Source organism: Cololabis saira, chromosome 5 (assembly GCF_033807715.1).
Source record: "Cololabis saira isolate AMF1-May2022 chromosome 5, fColSai1.1, whole genome shotgun sequence".
In the NCBI taxonomy this organism is placed as follows: domain Eukaryota; kingdom Metazoa; phylum Chordata; class Actinopteri; order Beloniformes; family Belonidae; genus Cololabis; species Cololabis saira.
In genome coordinates this window covers 38,225,430-38,245,529 of record NC_084591.1, presented here as the reverse complement: position 1 = coordinate 38,245,529, position 20,100 = coordinate 38,225,430, and the positions used below count along the sequence as shown (strand labels likewise).

Below are 20,100 nucleotides of genomic sequence, written 5' to 3'. Positions count from 1 at the left end.
AGTCACTTATGACACTTCTACTGTCATTACTTTTTTGAGTATCTTCGTCACCTCGGCCATGATATTATTCACTAGTCTCTGTGAGCTGATTTAATTGATGATGTGTGACACGGATTGTGTCTGCTCACAGTGTGCTACTCCACTACCATATGTAGGGGAGACTGTGACGTAAGCTCATCAGCAGACTGATCATTTGGACACTACTAGCTTTGTTTTGGTGAGTGTTGCTCATTATGTCATCTCTGTCGTACAGATAAAAAGTAACAGATTCCTGCTGTCCAGTGTAGTGACCGTTGCTTGTACATTACTTTTCATGATGCATTGTGGGATACATTGAGAGAGTACATAGGGTATAGTTGTCAGTGTATACTTGGACACCAGAACTCTAAAGCAAAAAACATAATTTCAGACACAGTCATAGGTATTGTAAAGCTATAAACAGTTGTTGTAAAAGACAAGCAGGAGTCTGAGGTTGCTATGGGTGGTGTTTGCTGATAGGAGGGACATCAGGCCAGTAGAGGGAGAAGACAATTTTATAAAACTAAACAAATATTTTTTTCAAATTAAACTAACACTGGTATTTCCCATGAAAAACGTCCTTCTTTTAAAAGCATATGGATCTTTGTGATTCACTTTACCCTTTTACACTCACATATATATATGTGTGAGCAGCTGGCCTGGTCAACGAGGCCCCGGACCCCCCTCTCCCCCCTCTCCCCCCTCTCCCCCCTCTCCCCCGTCTACCACAGACTGTCCCCCCACCCCACTCTACGTTACATTAATGCAAACACTCCACTCCAGACCTTATGCGTCACATTAACGCACATCCCAGGTCACCCCATGTACATTTTGACTTATGACTCATTACTGCGGCACTTTAGAACCAACTTGTTGTACAAGTTTTCCTTCAATCTTATTTGCTCTTTTGTATTGCACCAATCACCACAACAAATTCCTTGTGTGTTGAACTATTTGGCAATAAACTTCTTTCTGATTCTTTCTGATTTTATATATATATATAAATATATATATATATATATATATATATATATATATATATATATATATATATATATATATATATATATATATATATATATATATATATATATATATACATATATAATCAGAAAGAATATATAGTATAGAGTATATATATATACATATATATTTGAGTTTCAATTTAATTCGATCAGCAATCATTGAAAAATGTCCATCCAACAAAACAAGAAAGGGTACATAAGTCTAATATATATATATATATATATATATATATATATATATATATATATATATATATATATATATATATATATACAGGACTGTCTCAGAAAATTTGAATATTGGGATAAAGTTCTTTATTGTACTTTTTATTGTACTGTAATACAATTAAAAAAACAAAAATGTCATACATTCTGGATTCATTACAAATCAACTGAAATATTGCAAGCCTTTTATTATTTTAACATTGCTGATTATGGTTTACAGTTTAAGATTAAGATTCCCAGAATATTCTAATTTTTTGAGATAGGATATTTGAGCTTAAGCTGCATGATCAGCAATATTAAAATAATAAAAGGCTTGCAATATTTCAGTTGATTTGTAATGAATCCAGAATGTATGACATTTTTGTTTTTGTAATTGCATTACAGAAAATCACAATATTCTAATTTTCTGAGACAGTCCTGTACTAAGTAATATATATAATAAGTATCCAGCCCCCAGCAGCAGCTGTGTCTCCGCCCTGAGCTCCTCTCCTCTCCTCTCCTCTCTATCTACTCCACATGAAGACAGAGCAGGGGGCGGCCCGCTCTGCGTCATCTCGCCCCTCCCTCCACTCACATTTACATTCTCTATGGGACCTGGCTCCGTGTGTGTGCGCGCTCGAGCTGCCGAGCAATTGAACGAGTTTTCCAAAGGGGGGACACACCTCATCCGTGAAAGAAGTGATCCGGGCACGCACCGATGCGGCCCGAGCCACTTTGTCATTTTAAATAATAAACAAGTTGAGTTGGAGAAGTCGCGTCGGGGTTTCTACTTTCAGGTAAGCGTGTGTTTGCAGCCCCAGCTCGTGTATTTTCCGCGTGTGCGTGTGTGTGTGTGGGGTTGCTCCGTGAGCTTACTAACAAAAGCGGCACGTTTTCGCATGTCTGTCCCACCCTGTTGGCAGAAGTAGCAGATTTTCAGGGTGGGGGGGTAAGAACTAGAAAGTACCGCCTAAAAGAAAGAAGTGAGGGAAATTGGAGAATGAGACTGCAAAACACAAAACTCTTGCTTCATTGTCTCCTTTTGTTGCAGCGACGGGACAGTGAGCAGCAACGCGTGGAGGTTGTTGTTCACTTCATCCAGACAGCACTTGGTTGCCATTCATGCCAGTTGATTCTTAAGGAAAAAGTAGGATTGGAATATGTTTACTATCCCAGGTTAGTAGGTTATGTGGTTTTTTTTTGGAAAATATGTTAGAATCAACTATGATTCTACATGAGGGATTGTAAAAATCACATTAACCTATGTCATTCAGTCATACATCCCCATATCATATATTTATCAATGGTGGAAATGTAGTCTGTACCTCCTGACCTACTCAGATTTTCTTAACAGTCTCTCTCTTGAGCTATCTGAGACACAAACGAGGAAAAAAAAGGGAGCATATTTGATGTATGACTTGTATTTGGACTTGTTTCATGAGTCAGATGGTGTGTAATACCACAGCAATGACTACTGCCTTCTGTGTAAAAGCATGGCTTCAGTCAGAGCTGATGAACTGCCATGTGCTGTCATCAGGCACACTGACCAACTGTCATGTGAAGGGCTGTTTGGGACTCTTTTTTTTTTCTTTTTTTTTTCTCTAAGTTGCAACAGGTCCATAAGTCTTGCAGTTACATCTTTTTGGTGTCACCTTTTTTTTATATTTTCTGTCAAACTTTAACATTAAGCAAACAGGCATGACCCAACTGGAGCCACAGTCTGTGTATTTGCTGGGTGGAGGCTGGAAAATAGCAGGCTGGCAAACACTGTAATAGCAGAGTGACCTGAAGGTGAAGAAGTTTTCAATCGGGGTCATCCGATGTGTGGATAGGTGACGAAAGCAGGTGGTATAAAAGAGAGGGTGCACAGCTTTCAGGGCTGCGTGTGGTGTGTGTAGGGAGGGGGGAAAAGTCTCGCACATGTGTTAGTCATTTGGAGGGGAGTTTGCTAAACGATTTACATCTGTTTTCTGATCTTTGAACCTCCTCCTTCCTTCTCCTCTCTCTTGTTTCTCTTACCGAACCTCTTTTGCTGTCCTGTTTCCCGTAAAAGCTGATGCTGTCACTCTGATGTGGGTGTTTTTTTTTGTTTTTTTTAAACTGAGTTGCTGTTTTGCACCATTATTATTGCACTCAAAGGAATTCTAAATATTTGAATGAAATGTATTTGTTTCCATTCTATAATGGCAAGCATTCATTAGTGGTTTTGGTGCGTTTCTCAGAGTTATACGACCTCGAGAAAATCAAGGTGTTTGGGTCAGGAATAGCCGTTTCCAGACGTATAAGCAGCGTCCTTGCATCCGCCACAGCCTGGCTGGTCTGCGTGTGGGCACAAAATCTTTACTGCTCAGCAAAATGCGACCCACGCTCTACTCCACTGTTATTGTGTGAATGCTTGAGAGATGGGCTATGTAACTACTTTTGCGACATTTTCCATGCTGGAGGTGAAAGACTATCTTCCTGTAAATGTTTTTTTTTTTGTCTTTCTCTTGTTACTTCACCTATGAACAAATAGGTTTCAGAGTATGTCCTGATTTGGCCCGCTTGGAAACTTTGTGTGAAGTTTTGTTCCCTATTCTGCAATTACAAATTGTAACCACAGGGCAGAGTGTTGTTTTAAATTTCAGGAATTGTTTAATGCAATACTTGTGTTTAGTATTGCTTTTTGGATTGTCTCTGTTTTCTTGAGAAATATGTTTTCTTCTGAACAAGTACTCGTTTCTACTTCACACAAGTATCAAGTACTAACTGAAATGATCAAACTAAGTTCCTGCTTAGTAGTTCCCCGAGGCAAAAGTCTGACAAAGCCGTAATATTTGTACTCATGTTATTTACTTTTCTTCCTCAAACATACTTATCAAATTTAGAGAAAAATAGCTTAAAGAAGACATCCTTCTCTTTTATTGCTTTGAATATCAGATTTTTATTATTATTCTTTAAGGAATAGGCATATATTGCATATATATTTGTGTTTCTTGTAGTGTTTTTGCTGAGAGTTTCTTGGCTCAGATATGTGGTACATCTCTGCACACCCCTCTGTGTTTTCTTGATGAATGAAATGTTGTGATGCAATTCAAACACAAGTGATGCAATCACTGAATCCTGCAACGGCATAAAAGGTCTGTTTACACTGCAGTGTAGTTTTGTTGTCATGGTTTTAGATTGTGGCACAATCTAGGAAGCTGAGTGCACTGATGGAGAGCGTGCGTGCGTGCGTGCATGTGTGTGTGAGAAGCGGAAGAGTCGGGACTTAAAGATGATTCACTTAAGAAGGCGATATTATGTATGCATACCAGAGCACAAGTCAAGAACGTTTACAAACACTGGCCTAAAAAGACTGAGGATCTGAGTCCCATTGATTTTTCCTCCTATGTCAAAGCTTCAATCAGTATAAAGCACCATTACCGCGTGGGCCACTTTGCATAGTCTTGTAAAAAGGATGGCACACGTGCCCATATCCAGACTAAATGCTTCCCTCCCTGTGGTCCGTGGGGCTGGAGTAGAGGGAGGTTGTGAGTAAGAGCACTGTGTATTGGATTAGGATTCTAGTAAGACACAATATATAGATATATGATCGTGTGTCTCTACAAACAGGGACACGCATCTAGAGAAGAACAGACCACTTCTTTATGTTTAACCCTGACATCTGCAGGATCTGTACCTCGTCTGGATGGAAAGTTGTATCAGATAATGTACTCAAATTATTTTCCTCTGTTTAAAACAAAAATCAGCATGATGGATATAATCACGCTGAACAAAGCTTTTTCATTTGGACCCTTTTGTTATGATGTGTGTGTGTGTGTGTGCGTGCTTGCTGGCTTGCTTGCTTGCACCTTCATCTTGTACTTTTGTGTGTCTGTCTGGCTAACTGAAGATTGTCTGGTTGTTCAAGGTAACAGTTGTTATTGGGGTTTTCTCTGCTGGCATGTCAACAAAGGATAACCTCCCAAATGCTCCCTGGTGCGCCCTCCAGCCAATGAGATTTGAGGTACCAGCTGAGCCCGGCCAGTAGACGGTGAGGAGGGGCGTGACTCTGATCCATGAGGAGAAAAACAGCAGTTAAGCACAAAGCTTTGAATCTGGAACTGGAACACAGCGCACCGTCATAACAAAGCCTCTTCCTTTACGCCTAAATGGCACTTCACACTGTGAAGTCAGACACACTAATGGGTTTTTCATCGCCTGTGGGAGATGTAGGAGGTGCATTTGCATGTGTGATGATGAGGAACGTGCTTCATATGGGCGTGTGTTTACATGAAATGTGCATGTGTTCTGTGGCTAATTTCCTTTCTCCGTGTGCCTGTGGGTCATGCATGTATAGGTCCTGTGCATTTGCTGTCTTTGTGGGTCTTGTGTTTCAGTCCACCTGTTTCCATCAGGCCTATACGTGTATGTACAGAAGCATGTGTCAGTGCCAGCTGTGAAAGAGCATTGAGCAGCCTTTTTGCTATGACTGACAGGTGTAGGCTCAGACTGTCCCCTCCCCAATTACTCAGAACACGTGTTTGAGTTGCAATCATGACTATAACCGCAAGGGTTGTTTGTAAATGAGAAGTTTTTTTCAAACTTTTACCTTGCAAAATAAAGGTTTCAATAGAATATAAGTGTACTCTATGTTGCGCTCAGATATTTCTAACTGAGACAGGTCTGCATCTCAATGGCATGTTTAGAGCGCTATCATTATCTGTGTCCATACTTGCTGTTGTGTGCTCGGATGAACAATTGCTGTGTCGTTTCATCACATTCCTACGTGGTGACTCAAAGTGGTGTCTGTGCTTTCATCAACCTCGCCCTATTCATTCTGTAATCTGTCTGACCCTGGGGCTCATACAGTGTGGCAGCAAGTCTGTGCCTGACCACCAAACTGTCAAACCCAGCATGTTTCAGTTTAAAGAGAGAGACCACAGCTAAATAAGGAGGACAAACTCTTAACTATCTTTAGAAAAATCATCTGAGTAATGACAGCCATCAGTTAGACTCGTCATTTCATCCCGAGCTGCATTATCTGACCACATAGGAATCCAGTAACTGATAGATCTGGATATTTGTTCACGTCGCAGTCAACTCTTACAAGCCAGACATTGGTTAGCTTCTGCTTGCAGTCAGATAAGACCAAATGCTTTTAGAGAAGTTGTATAAGCGTAAAAGACAGACTTGTGGGTTAAAATGGGTACAAAATGGAACCAACGCAGTTTTTGTCACAAGAGATAATACTAAGTTGAAGATGACAATGCTGCAGTTTCAGTCCGACTTGAACATTACAGTAAAGTAATGTCAATCTGAAAATTATTCACTGTTTTTAATATGGGGAACCCTCTCGTAGAAAATATAGACCTGAGAGGAAGCGTTATACCTGAAATGTGTGCGTGAGTGATGAAAACAACTGTCTTTGTTTTAGTTAAAAAGTGGAAGTTAAAACTTTCAGACAAGGCCACATGTTTTGTGAGTGTTTCATTGCTATGAACGACTGGCAAAAAGACAGTTGATAATGGAATGATATGAATGTACATTTCTGAAGAGGTGGGGGATAAAATTCCATACATAACTGAATGCATCTATTACGTTATTCATTATAAATTATTTTTCGTGTAACATTGTTCACTAAGCTCATGCAAAGTTAACTTCAGGCTTGGGCGTGTAGTTTGTGTGACGGACTGAAATGGTCCTACATGAACAAAAAAGCCCCTTACATAAAGTTTAAAACTTGCATTGACATTAGATTGTGAGCATGACGAAGTAGGGATTTATTTTTAATTTTTTTAAATATAGATTTAGAATTAAAATGACTAAATGCCTTTGATAGCTGAGGCCTCTTGCTTCCCCAATGTTTACTGGGGATTCTCTCAGGTTAAAGTGGTTTTAATGGGAGGAGTTAGAAAAACTAACTGTGATCGAGGATGGTGTCATTTTAAGGCGCACGTTGACATTTGAGACCATTTTATTTTACAGTGTGGCATTTATCACTTCTAAATTGACAAAAGATTTAAAAATGGAGGTGATATCAGAAAGAAATATGGAACATCAAGTTACCTGATGAATTGAGTTACAGAACCTGAGATGCCTGAACTGAGTCTCCACTAGCAAGCATTAATGTGGTTAGTCGTCTTCTCGGTCTGTAGAAGGGCCTCGTACTCTTTATAGCTGCACTTCATGCTGTCACATGATGCAGTTTGTCTTTCCTTGCGTCATTACTGGAGCACACTTGCACATCTGTGTTTTATGAACCCTAAAGCATTGACTGTAAATCCCCATACCCTTCCCATCTCCCCAGTGATATCATTACGCTGTGGAAGCAGGGTCACAGCTTTCAGAGGTCGGCATATGACAAGCCCCACAAAATTTCCCAGCTCCTCTTCTCCATTGCTGCATACCCCCACCCCAAGGCAGGAAATCCAGAACAGATCTCAATCCCCAAACTCCCCAGCATACTTGGGAGAAGGCATCTCTTCCTCACACATAAACCTTATTTAAACAAATCGCATTAGTGGGTTATCTCACATGCGTGTTTCTGTCTGTGTTGCGTATCCTGGAGATAGATAACGCTATGAGAACTTGGCTTAAGTTCATGAGTTGGTGTTCTCAACAGCTTTTTGTGTTTTCCATGAGCATTTATCTACACAGGGGCTTTTCTGGAAATTATATCTTGGTCACTTCACAGTCCTCAAATCTCAGTCTTTCCCTATATCACACACCCCTGCTCTTCCTCCCCCCGCCTACATTAATTAAAACCTCATCTATTGTTGCACTTTAATAAGGGCCCACTATATTTATAGGGCGATGAGCGCTTCATTAACGGAGTGGCTTGGAGATGTACAGCTGGATTTGTCCGGCTTGTAACACGCGGCTCGGGAGGAGAGTGCATTTGTATGACACAGTGAACGAAAGAATGGGGTGTGGGGGTTGCTTCAGGGGTATTGGTGACGTAATTTCCCCTGAGGAGTGGACCTCCCATCTGTGAGTGGAACAGAGTGGATCTAGCCAAGAAGGAGGGGGAAGAAAGGAGGAGATGAACTATATGGGCCAGTCATGAGCATGTAAGAGAAGAAGTTGATATGATAAAGTAGGATTAATCAATGTTTTTTTTTTCTTTGTTTTGTTTTTCTATCGTTCTTCATCTTGACATGAGCATATATTGGAAAATATAAGATAAAGCCTGCTAGGACTGGCGTCATAAAAGTTGGGACCTTTTACTCTGTTCTTTCAAAATGCAAGTGCCGTATTTTCTGGACTATAAGCCGCTACTTTTTTCATAGGTTTTCAACCATGCAGCTTATACGAAGGTGCAGCTATTCTGTGGATTTTTCTTCCACCGCTCGGGGCGCTCTAACCGGAATTAGAATAAAAACTAAGACAAAATAAATGCAAAGAAGAATACGCTACTTCATCTTTAGCAGATAGAAGTAGTAGAAGCAGATTTCAAACAGATAAATAGATAAATAAATACCGGTTATTTTCTCTTGGTTCTGTCCCGTTTTAATCAGCAAAGTTGCTGCCGTGTTAAAAGACACTGTTAGGAAAGGATCTACTTAGGTACAAACATGTACATCATTTACACTTCAAAATGGTTCTGTACATGTAGTAAATGTCTAATCTAACAACATAAATATTTGCGGCTTGCATATCTTTTTTTTTTTTTTAAATGGAGCGGATGCGGCTTATATACAGGTGCGGCTTGTATATCTTTTTTTTATTGTTTTTTTAAAAAATATAGCGGATGTGGCTTATATACAGGTGTGGCTTATAGTCCAGAAAATACAGTATTTCTTTTTTTTCCTCTTTCATATGTGGCATGTGCACCGTCAGACTGTGTCACCATGTGATGATAAATTGCTGATAGACCAGTCTGATCCATGGAAAATACATTGGATGAAGATGGAGGGGGTATGGTCTTCCACGTGCCCCCAACCAGTTACAGTTACCCGCTCTGCTATGGCCTATGCATATCTGTAGAAGATCTGTTTGGTTTGTGTTCTTACTCTAACCCTTTATAGTTGGCAGAAGTTGATTATTTATCACTACAGTGGTGCATGTGAATGTGCTGATAATACACACGCATAGATAATGTAAACAGGCATGGTTTGTGATCCGCTAGCCCGTCTAGTTTGATAAATATAATCCTCTGAAGCATGTCGAGTCTGAAATAAATAAGGGTGTTTAGCCTGGATGGTGCAGTAACGTAAATAACAGGGTTGCTGTGCATCGTTGTCACAAATGAGCACCAAGTCCATCAGAGCACTCGCTCAGGAATGCGTCAAATTTGGGAAAAGGGATGAAAGGAAACTAGAAAGTTCACGAAAACAAGAAACGGCCAGCTGGATGTGTCGAGGACAGTTTCTCTTCCGCGGGAAGAGCTGGTGACCTGCGGGGACGGGCGCTGCTGGAGCGGGGTCAGTCAGTCAACACCGCCGACTCTTGCAGGAGACTCCACCAGTTATCATCAGGGGAAACCACCGCGGGGAGATTCTGTTTCAGTTTCTCTTGATTCAGAAGCGGCACAGCAGCAGTGGGCAAGAGAGCCGAGCATAGTTTGGTATGGGGCAATACTGAGTGGGTAAGTGTGGCAGCTCTCGTACGGCAGGAGCTTCCGTAGACATTTAAGAAAAGGCTAGAGGTTCTGATGTGTGCCATGTTAGGGGTGTGCATGTTGGCTGGTGTTATTTTACTGCTCGGTCTGAATGGTCACCTTTGTCTGTAAACATTACTAGAGAAGAACGGTGGTAGTGAAGGAGGCCGCCAGCAACTCTGACTCTGATTCTCTCTTTTCTCTCTCCTTTTAATTTATTCTCCGTCTACCTTTTTCCTGATACCAGTGCAAGTGTGTCTATTCATGTATTTCTTCTGGCGTCTCATTGGAGTCAGTAAAATCACACATGTATAAACTGCTTATGTTTCCAGGAGTCTCCACAGTGTGTTTTGTCAATTTAGGTTCTCCTCTCTATCTCTCTCTCCCTTTTTAAATAGACAAATACGTTCATGTAAAACCTGAGTATTGCATATGGGCTCTTTCAAACCCGGGCTTCATTGCGGTTGCGTTTTTCCGCTTCCTTTTAGGGTTTCTAGAGGCTAAAATTAAAAGCTGCACACAGGAACTTCTACAATTTTTAACTCGGTGGGACCCACAGAGTTAAAAATTGTTGAAGTTAAGTCACTCTTACAACATTGTCTGACATTTTTTCTTCTTCAGTCTCTCTCGTTTGGTCACACTCTTAATTTGTCTTCAGTCATTACTTTTTTTGAGTCTCTTATTTGCCTCTGATAAGATGCCCACTGCAGATCTGACATTTGTAGATGTGTAACTGTACAGTAAAGCGATGCACAGCTGCCACAAGAGACAATTGGAATGCAAATCCACAGTTACTTTGTCTAGTTTCTGCTGATGGCAGGGATAGTGGATCACAGGAGATGTAGACCACTTCCTGAAAGTAAAAGGAAACTAATGTTTTAGCATTGGGAAATAAAGCAATCTGTTTTTTTTTTTTCTCAGAATATTTATATCTATGCTCACCTCGGCACATTTCTGTGAGAAAGCACGATTTTGCTGAATCTCTAGTGTGCTTCTTCCTTTCATTGTCTCTGTTTATTTAATCAGCCCTGCTGCCTTGATAAAGCGCAGCAGTTAGACACACTTTCCATACATCAGTGGACAAATTTTCCAACATTTCTCAGACACTAGTGGAAATGCAACCCCTGTATCAAAAAAAAAAGCTTAAGAAAAAATTATCTGGAAGTAAAATGGTTGACTCTACGGCTAAAGAAAATTATTGCAGTGTCATAAATGTTTTGTTTTGTCAACAATGCATTCTCATGATTTAGTCCCACAAAGATACCGGCAGGAATTCTTACAGTGATGTGGGTCACACCATTGCTTCGTATCAGTCTAATGCAATACATAAATAAAGACTGTCTGCAACCAATTATTACTGCAAGCAACATTGATATTCAATCCCTTATTGTGCACATATTCCCTGAAGGCATACTGATTTTATGCCTTAAGTAGATTGGATTGTTTTTGAAAGTAAATTGAATGAGACCTTGGTATGGTTCTGGTATTATTTTGTCCTGCCTCTTGGTGCTGTGTCACTAAATGTAGAGTCAGTGATAACAGATCCGCATGGTGATTTAGGAAAAAAACTGAGAAATGAGCCTGTATTGGAAAGCCCAGTGTGGGTGTGCGCTGGCTCACATAGCCAAGTGCTGGCCGCAGTGACGCAATCACTTGGCACACCGTGGGCACTCTACCCCTCTGAGATCAGTTATTCTATCAGCTCTAATGAAACCTGCCACCACCGTGTGCACTTTCACAAGTGGAGACACGTTTATCGATTTACTTCCTTTTAAACTAAACGACCTCTCGTTTGTTTGATTTTTGCATCACAAGGGGAATGGCACACATCTGAGGATGATTATGAGTCATTTCATTAAAACATGTTTATAGTTTATCTTTACATGGATTTAACTTTCTGTGCCACTCCTTTTTATTTCCCTGATGATCTTGTTAATACTGTTGTTGGCTCACGCCAAACTGTGATATTTTGCACAAGATCACAGTCAAACACAGGTCATGAGGACTGCAGGGAGGGGATGAAGTGTGCTCTTGAACTGAATAATCTGTGTTCACTTTATTCAACTCATCTGTTTTCTGAGACCCTGCTCTGACCCAGTTATTCTCTTCGGTTTTTACCTACTGTGACTTCACTTAATCACTGAATGCTTGGGCACGTGGAGTCATCTAAATGCAGTGCCCTGCCTCTTGAACATTCACTATGGAGACTGATTTTTTTTTTTGGGAGGCCCATTACGTGTGTGTGTGTGTGTGTGTGTGTGTTGTCTCTGCAGTGAGGGTTTGTCTCCAACATCAATAAACATACTGCTTTAATTGGATTCCTGGAACTGGACTGTTGTTCCAAAAACTCTCCAACGTTATCATATGAGAAGTGATGAAAATGGATTGTCTCTTAGCAAAGACAGTGCAGTGTTGTTTGTTTGTAGCCCCGCAGATTGCAAGGCAACCGTAGTTGGAAATAATTTTAAAAAAGCACAAATTGCCCGTCTTTATCTGAAAGTCACTAAAACAAGTTTCCTGGGCTATCTCTATAACTTGATCTTAATTTGATTGTTAATATGTTCTGCCGCTTCAGCTTTTAAGTGAAACCAAAAGAGACATGAAATAAAACATGCAAACCCACCCTATTAGGTCCCTTTTGAACTCCCTATGTTACTTCCTCTCTCCCCTGGGGCACAGAGGAAGTAGGGGGAGATGTGTTAAATAAACGGACACTGTGACAACCCCGCCAGTGTGTGAGCTTCTCGCCCCTGCCCCTCTGCATGAGCGGAAATGCCCTGGGATGTACACATCACCTCTAGGCGTACATGCACACCCTACTTACAAACTGTAACACACAGCAACCTCACCTGACATTATGGTTTGTGATTCGGTTTTATGTGAGTACAAGCAGACTAGACAACTCTTTTTGGAGCAGGTTTATTCAATTTTTTTACAAAGCTGACAAAAAGAAAGAAGAAGATGAAAATAACATTAATTTATTGCTACATGCTAAGATTTTGGATGAGCCTACAGGTTTTTTGAGTGGCTACTAATCTGGTGATTAGGGATTACCATCAACCCTAAAGGCATTATAACCAGACACAAAAAGCTGTTTTGTTGTTTGGGGGTTTTTCCATTCAACGTATTGTACTTTTGAAATGTAATAAGTGGTATTTTTCTGTAGTTATTCTACATACAGTGTTTTGCCAAGGCTTTTTTGTTATGTAACTGACATGTTTTAGGTGATGTGATGCAGAAACACCGACCTCTAGTGGTGTCTGTAACTCATTACAACGTTTTCCAGGACTGTGTTTTGAATGTGAAGACCCACTCCCCCGCATGCTTCCAGCACGTGCAGTGCAGCATCTTCAGTACAACTGACTGTGATTGGTCAGCTCACAGTCGTGAGCATCACACCCCTGATGTGACACACACACTCTGTCCTTATCCTTCCCAGACTTTAAACAGCCTGGAGAACTGCAGCTGCATCGCCTTGAAATCCCAGGCTTGGCTCTTCATGACTATTTATAAGTCTGAGTCATTCCAATGACTGTGGGAAAAGAGATATGCATGACTTTTCTAGCACTTTTAGCCAATAGCTAATAGTAGAGCACTTTATCGGTTTTTCTAAACCAATGTTTTGTCTGTCTGTTTTCTTCTACTTCCAAGATTAAGACACCATGAATTTTCACTAAAACATGCCTTAGTGGGGAATCTGCACGTTTTTGATAAACTGCTTGAGGTGTCTGTTGAAAGTGTGAGGGATGGAGTGGATGAGGGAGGGAGCAGACAGACAGACAGAGAGAGAGAGAGAGAGAGAGGGTGGGGGGAGTGTTTGTGTGAGCGCAGCTATAAAACAGACTTTGAACTCCAAACCAATTCAGTAGCAGACGGCTGTGCAGGACAACGCATCTCTCCTATGCAAGGCTGACAAACGGGACTGCATGCTTATAGCTTTTTCTGGAAATCTGATTTTTAAATCAAAATAGCTGAGATGACGACAATGTTCAGATACCCAGTCTTTCCTCATCTGCAGGGTGAGTTTATCCAAGAGCTGTATGCATTTACGTGTGAATGTATCCCTCCACAATGTTGCAGCCTGTTGACAAATGTTTGTAATTGGACTAAAACGTTTTCAGGCAGCGAAAAGATTATGTGACTGTTTGTCCTGGTTTATCTCTTTGCCATTTGAGGTTTGTAGCAAAACATCTGGGGCATCTGTTCAAATCTAGTTCGGAAAACAAAATTAAAAAAAAAAAGTTTCCATAAAAGTTTTTATATCTCTGATTGATATGTGCATGTGTCAGATCTGGCTTCCCAGCTGTTTCTCAGTTGTTGCAGTGAATAAGTTAAAAGAAAAGAAAATGTGAGTTTTTTTTCACACATTTGTTGTGCAGATAGCTGTTTAATAGCACTTTGGCTTTTTAAAAGTAATGACAAATACTTTTAACTGATCGGTCACTAATTTGACCGGAGAATATGTTCCCATATACGAGTTCATGGATGATATTGAACTATTTGTACATCAGCGTCTGGAACAAAAGTGGAACAGCAACATCTGGGATATTTGCATAGGAATTTCCATCGCAAGATATTGTGTGATTTTTGTGCTGTTCTGGTGCATTTCCGCTGCGTTGCATATGTTTCTTGTAGTATCCAGCGAGAGGATGAAGTGTTCCACATTACTTGATGTGGAACACTTATGTAATTTCAGCGAGGAGTCCCTTCATCGCAGTAGTCCGGTTGAAAACTCACACCAGAGTCACGCAGATGCTTATCAGGCTTTCTAAACGGTGTCATATCAGAGAAATGTGTTTCATCTCTGGAAAAAAATATGCATTTGCTTTGGTATCACCGTCTATCTGATATAAAAGATGCATCACATGTTTATATGTATAAATCAGAATGACTGTCTTTAGGTGGTACTAATTTATCACCGTGTTTTGTTTTTATCTGCATCAAACAAAATGTGATATTTATTGAGACGTGAAAAGGCTGAAGTTAACATCAAGCGCTGCTGTGTCGGCTTTTGTCCCTTTCTTTTTAAAGTATCTTTGTTCTGACTAAACAAAATAAATGTGCAAAGGTTATCAAAATCATTGTTTGACAAGAATGCTGGCATCGCAGAGCGATCGATGTGAACCGGCCTTCAATTATTGTCTCAAAAAGATGACCAATCAGACAAATTTTAGTTTAAGTCTGCTTTTTTTTTTTTTTTTTTTTTTTTTTGTTCTGCATCCAAACTCATATCCCAGAAGTAGTTAAATGAAAGTCTTACTGGTTTTCTCTGTTTTAATCAGATCCCTGTGATCCTGGTCTGTCACTGTCACCAGGGAGGAGTGTCATGGCGGAACCAGACTACCTGGAGGGAGACTGTGATGAGCTGATCAAACCCAAGAAGCTGATCAACCCAGTCAAGACGTCCCGTAACCACCAGGACCTGCACCGAGAACTGCTCATGAACCAGAAGAGGTCAGGAATCCGTCTTAATGATAGCTCCTAATAAATAAAGAAAAAAAATAAATAAATGTATATATAAAATCCATACTTTACAGTTAATTACAATACAAATGATATTGAATATAGCACCAAGCTTCACATGCAGAACATAAACGGATTAATTAAACAAGCCTAATAAAAAAATTAGTAATCCGTAGTGTATCATCTGTGTCAGATAAAACAAACTAAATTACAGATTTTTGAATTCCTAGCCCACTAGATGAATAATAATTGATCTGTAAAAGTAGATTTTATTGTTCGGTGTATTTTATGGAGAGATAACGGTTTATTAGTTTATTGCACAGTAAAACTTTTGTACTTTTTAACAGTTTCGGTATCATAATTGCCTATGGCAGTGGCATAATGTTGTCTAGAGCAGGTTAGATGGGGGAGAGCGGTACAGTGTCCAGATGCCCGGTAATTTAGTTTGAACTCTCTTAATAGAGGTTGAGTGAATCCAGTAAACCTGGTTGCTGGCGTGTCAGTGGTCTCGGACTCTGCTGATGCTTCTGTAGCGTGTCTCTCTGGTTGTCGTCATCAGTCCCTTTAACCTCTGGCAGCAACATTATGTAAAGCTCATGATATAAAACTTTCATCGAACCTATTATATAAAAGCATTGGAGCATTGGTCTGTCAAAAATGGGTTACGTAAAGTTCATATAGAGAGTGCTATATATACTTCTGCACCGGCAACCAATATTAACAGAGGATTCCAAGCAGCGTCCCCGCCTGTGTGAACGTGAAAGCACATGTGGACCGTGGCTTGTGATCATCCTTTCTTCACTAAATGTTTTGTGTTTTAGCTCACCACCATACCATTGATGGCAGCTTTGATCCACAGCTATAAATAGCTACGTAAACACTGATGCTGTTGACAGCTGTTCCATCACAGGGATGCTAATTTTAAACGGGTTGCAATGCCCTCCCTTTAAACAGGTTAGAGAGGGAGATGCTTTTCTGATGATAAATTGGAGCATTAAAGAAGTATGAAGAAAACCAAAACAGTTTTCACTTTCTATTTGGTGCAGAATATTATCTTATGTTGTCTAGACAGACTGAAGTATCAGCCTGAAAGACAACCCTCGTGGGCTTTGGCGAAGGAATTGTTTTGATTGGGCTTTTCAGTACATACTGGTATAAGGAAATCTCGCCTGCATAGTGGATTAGCTGTTGTGATGATGGTGAGGACGGGAGGGGAGGGCTGGGGTGGGAGGATGGATGCATGGATGGATGGCTGTATAAAGAAGGAAAAAAAACATGTTATGTAATCAAGATTACAAAACAGTCTCGAAGCTGAGGGCATTTTTTCTGCCTTTGCTACCACAGCAGCAGGGATGCGTTGCACATACAGGCGCACACAGAGAGGAATTTCTGAAATTCAGCCACCGAATCTAGGTGCGTGCGTGCGTGCGTGCGTGCGTGCGTGCGTGCGTGCGTGCGTGCGTGCGTGCGTGCGTGCGTGCGTGCGTGCGTGCGTGCGTGTGTGCTAGAGTGGTGAGGCTGTGGATGGCAGGATCAATGATTATATAAACACTGGCCACTATGAAAGCAGAGTGGCATAAGTATCTTTATAGTCTGTCTCGATGCCTCAAGGTCCCTTGACCTCCCTCCTTTTATGCGAGAGGTGCCAAATAAACAACCTAACCCAATCACTTCTCTTAACCTGTGCTCCGCTTCAGCACTTTAAGTGCTTCCATAAGACCCTCGCCGACATGAAAACAGGCTGTTTAACTGCAGCAGTGACTGCACAAGGTAGTGCCTTCTTGTAAATGAACTCCCACTGAATCTTGGAACGCTCTCAGCTCAGTTATGTAATCTTTAGGCTTTAATATTGCCTTTAATTAAGACACTGCTGGTGCAATGCATTGTAGGCAGAAAGGAACATTGTGTTTTCAGTGAAGATGCAGTCAATTATTAGAAAAGAAATTGACCACAAGTAAGTTCTATATTTTAGATTCTGCTTTAATTTAATTTCCTTTTATCCCTCTGTTCAGATCATAATCCTTTGTAAATATTGTTTGCTAGTTTTTCCTTTGTGTACCAAACTCCAACTCATCTTAACACTATTTTGTCTCATAATGTGGGTTTGGAGGGGGGAAAAATGTAATTTTCCTCCAGGCAGTGACACATTTTAATGAGGCAGTTGTTTCCCAGTAACAAGAAAACTGCACCTCGGCAATGCAGATTTGTAGAAGTAGAATAATTCAATGGGTTCAATATAAAGACTTCACAATATCTGAATCTCCCAGGCAGCGAGTAAGACTCTGTCGTGTCATAACCCTGTGTTGCTCTGGGTTGTTCATTGATCTTTATTCTAGTAACACACTGTTGTTTCTGCGTCTGTGCAGGGGACTGGCTCCTCAGAACAAGCCTGAACTCCAGAAGGTTCTAGAGAAAAGAAAGAGGGAACAGGTTATCAAAGCTCAGAAGGAGGAGCAGGAGGCCCACAAGAAGAGGAGTGACCTGGAGATAGAGCTCATGAAAAGACAGCAGAAACTTGAGCAGGTAATACGGATGACTAGAAATCGGGTGTTTCTTAATGCAAATCTAACTGAATCTATGAGTGTTTGTACTGTATCGTTTACGTTTTACTTCAATAAAACCGAAGACTGTTTTTAGTCATTAAAATACAAAGATTTTGATCGAGAGTTCAATTAATATAGATGGTATTGAAATTATTTGAGTAAGAGAAACCAAGTTTTTGGGTGTCATGCTGGATGAGAATTTGAATTGGAAATCACATATCAATTATACAAAGATAAAAATATCAAAAACAATTGCTCTGTTACACAAAGTTAAGGATTTATTGGACAACAAAGCATTGTACATTTTATATAACACTCTGATTGTTCCATATCTGACCTACTGTGTTGAAGTTTGGGGAAATGCCTGTAAAACATATATTCAATCAATTTTCATTCTGCAAAAAAGAGCCATAAGGATAATTAGTAGAAAACGATATAGAGATCCAACAAATCCATTATTCCTTCAGTTAAATATGTTGAAATTTCATGAACTAGTAGACCATAGTATTCTGCAAATTATGTTTAAAGCTCATAAAAAAACTTTACCAATCAACATTCAGAAAAGATTTGAAAAAAGAAAAAGCAAGTATAACTTAAAAGGAACAGAGATTTTTATAAAACCAAGATGCAGGACAAAATTGATGGAACGTTGTGTTTCTGTGAAAGGAATCAATTTATGGAACAATCTGAACAAAGAAAACAAAGAATCCAAATCAAACATTACATTCAAAAGAACAATTAAAACCTGTATGTTAAGGAAATATAACGAAAAATGTTGAGTTTGATTGACATACCCGTAGGCGGTGGTAATTTTATTTAATGTTATTTTAATTTTATTTTAGTTGTTTTTATTCACTTAGTTTTTTTTTTTTTTTTTTAATTATTATTAATTTATGTTATTTGTGAAAGGGGCAGATCAGATAAGATTCTTCTTCTTTCTGCTCCCTTTTTATTCATAAGTTAGGAACATTTGTGTTTGTATTAAATTGTTTTGTTTTTTGAATGAAATAAAGAATAAAATGAAATGGAAAAATGAAATGAGTGTGATGATAAACAAGCCGACTGTAATTTAACCCAATGCTTGTCTTTTATTGTGCAGCTTGAACTGGATCAGCAGAAGAATGAAGAGGAACAGGAAAACACCCCCGAGTTTGTGAAGATGAAGGGCAACCTGCGCAGGACCAAGCAGGAGGCGGACGAGGAGGAGAGAACCACCTAAAACCCAGCGGGGGTGTTCGGGTCTGCCTGACTCACGTGTCAGGAGTATGTGTACAAGAGAGTGTATTTTGTCTGTGGTACACGATAGTGACATGTTTAAGGTGAACCTCCTGGCTTTCCCAACCCAGGTCCCTTCCTGCGGTAAAGAGAGAGACTTTAGAGACTAAAGACCCCTCCCCCTCTCCCCCGTCTGCCTGCAATGGACCGCCAGCTCTCGCACTCATGCCGCAGCTCGCGGCGCCCCCACAGTTGGGGAACCGACACAGACATGTCACATGTTACACACTTTATTTTCAAAGAGGGCAAAACGGGCTTCCAACGAGCTCTTATGGAGAAACAACCAAACGCAGGTTTTCACTCCTTTCACTTCACTGAGCTGTTCCTTCTATTCACTTTTTATCAATGTTGTCATTGTCGTTTTTGTTCTCACCTTCAGAATCCAAAAATGAAAACGTGGACACTGGATGGACTCTTGAAGCTGTGTAATATAAAAGCCAAACAAATGTGCTTTTGTTATTTATGTTTGTAGCTTTTAGCCCAGCTGTAGGGGAGGACACTTTTAGTCATTCTGTATCTTACTTTATTTTACAAGATAGTATATGAAGCCAGAACAGGACAAAGGGAGTGTGTGGTTATGTTTAAAAAAAACTAAACGACAAAAAAAAAAAAACCTCAAGTTTTTCTTTATTTTTAAAATTCTTAACATGCCATTTCCTCAGCTAATGTAACTTTGAGCAATAGTTGAATTCCCAGGCATGAGAGTGATTTTTCTTTTATATATTCTGTTGATTTGTTTTAAATAAATTGCTATTCAATTTTGTATGGAAAAATGTGTTAATAAATAATTTACTTTTTGTTCTTGGCTGGTGATTAAGAAAAAAATGATCCTGACCTGAGTGAGACTTTCTGCGTGCTCTTTTAAACTCAACATTTGAGGACAACCACAATGAAATTACACATGTGGATATGCAGACCAGCTGTATTAATGGGAATATCAGTCTGACTCTTGAAACTACTCCCATTAGCCTCTTGGAACTTATCCCTTCAATTTATTTTTTTATACTTG

General features: G+C 40.0%; 1 protein-coding gene across 6 annotated transcripts; it reads left to right on the top strand.

Moving 5' to 3' along the window:
* The first annotated feature begins 1,858 nt into the window (after positions 1-1,858).
* Positions 1,859-19,889, top strand: fam107b (family with sequence similarity 107 member B). Of its 6 annotated transcripts, none has more exons than XM_061721962.1 (5): positions 1,859-2,044; positions 2,299-2,423; positions 15,126-15,264; positions 17,640-17,796; positions 18,916-19,889. In XM_061721962.1, exons 2-5 carry the CDS (start codon positions 2,408-2,410, stop codon positions 19,033-19,035), a joined length of 432 nt encoding a protein of 143 aa, XP_061577946.1. In that variant the 5' UTR covers positions 1,859-2,044; positions 2,299-2,407; the 3' UTR covers positions 19,036-19,889. The 6 variants fall into 6 exon arrangements, with proteins under 6 accessions (XP_061577946.1, XP_061577944.1, XP_061577948.1 ...); XM_061721960.1 differs by having other exon boundaries at positions 15,093-15,264; XM_061721964.1 differs by lacking the exon at positions 2,299-2,423.
* The last annotated feature ends 211 nt before the right edge of the window (positions 19,890-20,100 follow it).

Coding starts and splice junctions, on each gene's coding strand:
- fam107b (XM_061721959.1), top strand. CDS start 13,787: ATGACGACAATGTTCAGATACCCAGTCTTTCCTCATCTGCAGG. Junction 13,830..15,092: donor AGTCTTTCCTCATCTGCAGG/GTGAGTTTATCC, acceptor TGTTTTAATCAG/ATCCCTGTGATCCTGGTCTG. Junction 17,797..18,915: donor GACAGCAGAAACTTGAGCAG/GTAATACGGATG, acceptor TTTATTGTGCAG/CTTGAACTGGATCAGCAGAA.